The sequence below is a fragment of the Gavialis gangeticus genome, unplaced genomic scaffold, assembly GCF_001723915.1.
Source record: "Gavialis gangeticus isolate Ggan-Ray unplaced genomic scaffold, GavGan_comp1, whole genome shotgun sequence".
Taxonomy (NCBI): domain Eukaryota; kingdom Metazoa; phylum Chordata; order Crocodylia; family Gavialidae; genus Gavialis; species Gavialis gangeticus.
Genome location: NW_017729033.1, coordinates 102,190,952 through 102,197,548, shown reverse-complemented (window position 1 = coordinate 102,197,548; position 6,597 = coordinate 102,190,952). Strand labels below are relative to the sequence as shown.

Genomic DNA, 6,597 nt, shown 5'->3' with positions numbered 1-6,597 from the left:
GCTTAATAATAATAAATGATCCATTATAAGAGCTGTGTTCATAGGTATCCTTGCAAGTCATTTGTGGGACAAAGCAGCCCAAGATAGACTAAACCAATTAATTGCACCTTAAGTTGTGATAGGGCCACATGTTCAATCTATGAATGGCATGATAACAAAGTTATTCCACAGAAAAAAGTTAAATTACTTTGTGGCTTGTTCCTATTATGCCATTAATTGAATGTGTGGCCAGGTGCTCCTTTGAGACTGGGAGCTTGGTGAGGCTTCTGCAATATGGATGCACCATGTGCTTCCATGGCTGAGAAACCACAGCTGACGTTGCTCGCAGCTGGGTGGGGAGAGCAACTCCCCCTGCACCAACAATAAGGTGTGATTGAATCTGATGCTGGATCCCACGTACACATGTGGCATGGCAGACAGCACAATTGTGTGGATCACACATCAGATCCTATCACACCTTTACCTGAACATCAGCCAGTGGCCTAAGTTTTGTAAAACAGCAAACTGTAGGCCTCCAACTATACAGCATCCCACATATCCCCAACAGTAATCTTTTACCTTCCCTCCTGGCAGCAATACAGATGTGCACACAGTGGCATCACTGCTCAAGCTGTATCTAAGAGAACTCCCAGAACCAGTTATTCCCTATGCAAAGTATGAGGATTTTCTTTCCTGTGCCAAGCTCCTCAGCAAGGAGGAAGAAACGGTGAGTTGGCTGCCTGGTCTGTAATTAATGAAAAGTTTGGGGTTTTGTAATCAGCTTTGGTTTTGGAAGTCAAGTTGGATGGACCAGTTTTGCTGCTGTTTTGTGCTTGCAACAGATATTACATTTTGCACTATATTAGGGCTTCACTGTAATGATTCAGGTCATTTTTCAAAGGAACCAGAGCTAGGTAACTTTCTCCAGCACAGCCAGCTATTTTTGCACCCTGGGCAGAGTGGGAGGGGATGCAGGAAAGGGAGCAGAATGGGGGTGTGCTGAGCACAGGAAAACAGAGGTAAGGAGGTGGACAGTCTTACCTGACAAGACACAGGTTCACCCAGGTGTTGGAAGCTCCCACCTCAAGGACCAGGGACAAAGTCCCCACATCAGTCTCACACCCCTGCACTCTGCACAATGACTAGTATATACAACACTTACCATCTCACAGCTGCCAGTGACCTGTATATAAAACCCAACTGTAAAAGTGTTAATCTGGAAGCAGTAAGAGGGTTAACTCAGTAGCTGTTGGCCGCAGAGAATGGAAAGGGGGTGTGAGGTTGATAAAGGGACAGAGCAGGGACAGAGCTAAGAGACTCTGGATGAGCTCATGCCAAGCAGAGTACCTTCCAGACATTCTGACACCCCCTGCCTTGTCAGCACCCCAAAGGCTTGTGTCCTAGTTGCTCTAGTTACTCTGCTTACTCAAAAGTGCAGAGGTCACTGTGGAGTCAAATAAACAGTCATATGCCTGTATAGACTGTGACCCATTGAATCATGGTCAAGAAAGATGTCTGTTATGTTAGGACATTTCATGGAAGAGACTTCCTTTTGGTCCTCTGAACTGTCATTCACTGTTGCCTGTCACAAACTCCTGCTGAACTCATTGGGCCTTAAATTAGGAGTAACTTTTTAATAAGTGCCACAGAAGCCTAAGTCTTATTGATTTTCAGTTGGAATCTTAGGAGCATTTGAAATTTCGCCTGGGCTTCTAGTCCTTAAAATATCACTCAGGTTTTTGCCAAACCAGTCTCTATCAGCTCTGATTTAACTTACCCCAGATATTAGCTGAATTCTTCTTGGCCTATTGCTTCTTAAAAATGCTGGCCTAGCTTCCCAGATTTGCTGGACTGGTGTGAAGCTGATGAACAGAACAGAGGACCTAACCCATAATGTCTTCTCTACAGAAAGTTGAGGGCAAAGTATCTTGCTGTGTTGACATCATAAATGAGACTGCTCTCCTTTGCACATCCCTCTTTGTATGTTAGCAGCTGCTGTATGGTATCATCCCTCGGTTTTTTATTCTTACGTCAGATTAACCACAAATAAGTTTACTCTTATCGATTTAGCCCATTTTCTAATTTTCCAAGATAATATTACAGTTCTAGTTTGTTTTGCTGTCCTTAACTCTGGCTGATGAGCCAGAAGTAAAGTCCTCTCTATTCCCCAGCCTCTAAATTAGTAAAATTTCATAATGGCTTGGACCTTTCCTAACTGAGAGATTACCTGTCTCCTGAGCCATTTATCTATTGCTGCCAGAAGGCTGGGAAAGCTCTGTCTCCCTTGATTTAAAGGAGTTGTGGCAATGTACTCTATCATTTTCAGCTCTGAAACAAGCTCTCCCATCCAGTTTGAAATACTCCTGGTGTGTGTTGGTCTTCACCATTTCCTGCAAGGTGCATTGTTTTGCTCTGTTGTTTATTTTGTTTAATGTAATTTATGGTGGGATAAGCACTGTGATTTACTTTTCTGCCTGAGTGCCCTGCACCAACCCCATGTAACTATTTGATACCTTTATCATAACAATAACCAGGTTAATACTTGTCCATTCCATTCTCCAATTAATTGTACATCCATGTAACAGTATTCGTGTTTGCCCTGTATTTCTTTAGCTTCCTTGAGACTATTACATGAAATATTTATTAGCTATACTTGAAAACAAGGCTTTAATCTTGATGCAATGCCTGTATGAACTTGGAAGCTGGCTTGGCTATGGGATACTGACAGTATGAATGTCCGGTACTAAAAAAGATAAGCCATTTTTTATCCTGGCTCAGCTGCCTGATTGTTAGAACATTAAACTAATTTTTTCAGCCATTATGATGAATTCTCCTGCTGTGCAAGTTACAAGTGATGTCAGTATTCATCTAGATAGCTGTTTATCTTCTCGCTTCCTTTTCTAGCACCCAGCTGGCAACTATTTATGGTATCACGATCTCTTTTCCATCCTGAATTACACTGAAATCAAACAACCTGGGACAATACCAAAGGCTCAGCTGAACCAAATGAACTGGCAGCAGGACCTTATCTTGGGTCTATTTCCTATGGGCACAGAGGCTAAATTCATGATGTTATGGTTCTTCTCAATCTACTGAGGGCACAGACAGAAGTAATCATTTGCTTGTCTGGTGCTGGTATAGACTACAGGCATCTGGAATTTTTCAGTGATTTTTTTTTTTTTTAACATTAATATGCCAATTTGCCAAAATGGAAACTTTTCACCTTTCCAAGACAGATTTTTTTTGTCTGAGAGAAAAACCTCTGATAGCCAATAATCCAGTGGTTACAGCTCTCACTGGGGATGTGGAAGACCGAGGTTTAAGTTCTTCATTAGACTTGAGAAGAGCCTGAGCTTGAATGTTGACCATCTATTTCAGGTGACATAGAATGAGTGAGTATCTCTCTCTTTCTAAGTAAAAAGCCGGGGGAGATGGCTCTTGGTTTTGTCCAATATGACACTTATTACTAGAACATTTTTGAAACCCTGAAAACTTTCATTGGGCAACAAAGTGGTTTTCTTAGCTAGCTTTAGTATATTCCTTGTTAGGCAGCCCAAAGATTGCTTTGCCCACCCAAAACAGCTTCTGTAGGCAAGTAAGCATAGTTTATCTGGTGCTGATATGAGCAGCTGTCCTACTTCATTTTTTTAGTGTATTCTATTTTATTAATACTACAGACCAGACTCAGCTATGTTCTTAATATTGTAATGATTAAGAATGATTTTGTTGAATGCTAAATACTGAGAGCCTTTTGAGTTCTTTCTTTTTATTTACACAGGGGCTGAAGGAATTAGTGAAGCAAGTAAAGAGTCTTCCACCTGTTAATTTCAGTTTGCTGAAGTACATCTGTAGGTAAGTGCATTTGCCAGAATATCCTCAACATGTTTATTTCTCTGACATGCCAGGTATACTCGTGTCTCTGTATGAATGCATCAAAGGAAAAAGTTTAATAAAGAAAGTCACAGTGTTGGTAAATTTACATTAATGAAATTAGAGTTTTGCTTACTAAACTATTACTAACTTATTCTGAAGTTGCACAACTATGAGTGGAAGTAATTAACAGCCCAGAGCTGAAAACAAAGGCAAAGAGATGTAGTTGGGTAAAGGAGTGTCAACTCTTGGCTATATTTACAGCTCTTAATTACCTGCTACATTTGCAAAATTCCTGGAGCTATTACTACTCAGTGCTTCTCCTCCATGCTCTCTAATTGTTTCACTGGCTTTTAAAACCTTTGAACTACAACTGTTCATCTCCTCTGTGTCAAAAGTTAATCTTTCATCTAGTGGATTTTCTGATGTTAATTGAATTCAACCAAACATTATCATATTAATCTTTCCAAATAGGACAGAATTAATACTAGCTCACTATACTTCTCTTAGCCTTAAATGAGAAAAATATCAGTGAAATAAGCCTAAACATTGAAATGCATCATGACACTTAAACTTCTCTCTTTTCCTTAGTTAATGAGAAAAAGAGAATATAATATATTATAATATAAAATAAAGACTTCTGGCACAGGATACTATTAGAATAGTATTTTATCATAAATGTCTTTCTCACCCCAAACAATTAATTTTAATTGTAAAGCTGTTTATTTTTTGGTTACTATCAACTTCTAATGGCATAAGGTTAATTGATATACACTTGTGAATGGGAACCTTGAGATAAAATATAGTTTTTCATCAAATATAGTTTTGATGGAGTTTGTTACATGTATTCACTTTTTTTGGTTAAGAGCTTGTTTTGTTAGGAGCTATCAAGAACATAGTTATTATTTAGGCTTTAAAACTCAGCATATAATATCAGAAAATTTAAAAACTATATAGGGAGGACACATGCAAAACAATTCCCATTGTTGATGGGTCCCATGATAGATACCAATTAACTGGAGAACTGGAAGCCTATTAGAGCATGTTTTTCAGCATCTCTCCCTCCACCCCTCCCCCAATCTTGCATTCTTTCTACAAATTACAACCCCCCCCAGAATGCCATGGTTTAGAAATGAAAAGTTCCAGGACAGTGATGCACCTAGTTAAAGGATCAACATGCCCTCTTGCACTAAGGTATTGAAGATCCTTCCTTTTCTTTGATTCAGACATCTCATCCAAGATCCTTTCTTCTCTTCCCTAAAAGTCTTTCAAGGCATGAAGGACAGGATCTCATCTGTGTAAGCTCCAGGGAGCTGTGTGTCACAGCCCTTGTCTACAATGCCTACATGCTAAGCCTGAAGGCACTTCCTTGAAGCATGCCTTGCTAATTCACTCCCACTATATGCACCAAATTCCAGAAATGAGGCATTTTAGCTACTTTAGAGCTGCTTTGTGTGTGTACCAGACAGAAAGCCTAAGAGTAGAAGCCTTCTGAGGCAGTTACATTGCCTTATTTTCAGGAGTTGGGTCCCATGGATGGAGTATGGATGACTGGGTGGAGCATACATGGCACAGTTCCCAGGCACAGCAAAGACTCAGTGTAGAAATTCTCACCATAAGCCATGCGTGATGGAACATAATAACTTTCTGCAGATAAGACCCTCACCTTCACCTTCATGATCCACACAGCATTACATGTGTACTGGCAGGAAGCTCCAGTGCAGAAAAATTTCTGGACTCACTACAGAACATTTTTCATACCAAGTTCTTAGTTTCCTAGGAAATTCCATGCAAAAATGCTGCTGTAAGGCTGCTGATCCACCCTTGACTTTTCTTTACCTCAAGAGTGCCTTTTTTCCACTTCTAACAGATTCCTGGATGAGGTCCAGTCCTATTCTGGTGTAAACAAAATGAGTGTGCAAAATCTAGCAACTGTCTTTGGTCCCAACATCCTGCGCCCAAAAGTAGAAGATCCTCTGACCATCATGGAGGGTAAGTTAAAGGAAAGGGGATCAACGCTCCAAGTGGGAAAGAAGGAATGTTTGCTTGTTAATGTGTAGACAGAGATTTACTTTCGTTAAGTGCGATGCAAAATTTGCTTCTGTATAAGAGAGTGAAATTTCCACTGTGGTGCTTCAGGCACTTCATCAAAAGCAGCTTAATGTAATGCATGGTTTTACTCTGAAAAGTGACTCTAAAAATGGCACCTTCTTCCTCACAGACCTGCTCCTACTGGAACTGGAGTTGAATCTGCAGATTTTAGTGACCAAAATATACTTACTGCTTTATGTTCCTGTAAAATTGAGAGAGACACAAGGGAGTTGCTGGATTTTTCTCCTTTTTATGCAACTACAACACTATGTTTCAATTGCCTGTACCTTTTGAATCTATCCACAGTAGTGAGGTGTCACAGACAGAAAGTTGTAACATGACAATGCCATTTTGTACTGTTGCCTTCACAGCAGAGTATAAACAATCCTGCTAGAACACCTGTCATCTTATTAATATTTAAATTACAGTAGCACCCAAAGATGCCAGTTGTAGTTAGCTTATGTCTGAATCAAAATATCAGTACTACAACTCTTTATTGAAGCAGTGGGAAGGGAAGGATTAAAATAACTGAAAATCCAGATCATACATTTTAGCCAGTTCTCATGTATTTTAAGCTCTTGATATTTGTCTTTGCGTAGGATCACAGGACTCTGGGAAAGTAGGGCTGGACAAGACCTCATGAGTAGTACAGCACCT

General features: G+C 40.0%; 1 protein-coding gene across 5 annotated transcripts in view; it reads left to right on the top strand.

Annotated features, from left to right (window-relative positions):
* Positions 1-6,597, top strand: part of ARHGAP24 (Rho GTPase activating protein 24) — a 629,348-nt gene that overhangs the window by 594,379 nt on the left and 28,372 nt on the right. For all 5 annotated transcript variants that reach the window (XM_019525835.1, XM_019525837.1, XM_019525839.1 and 2 more), the window contains 3 exons: positions 574-706; positions 3,758-3,831; positions 5,720-5,841. In XM_019525835.1, the coding sequence (XP_019381380.1) occupies positions 574-706; positions 3,758-3,831; positions 5,720-5,841 (329 nt within the window). The remainder of the gene's footprint in view (positions 1-573; positions 707-3,757; positions 3,832-5,719; positions 5,842-6,597) is intronic.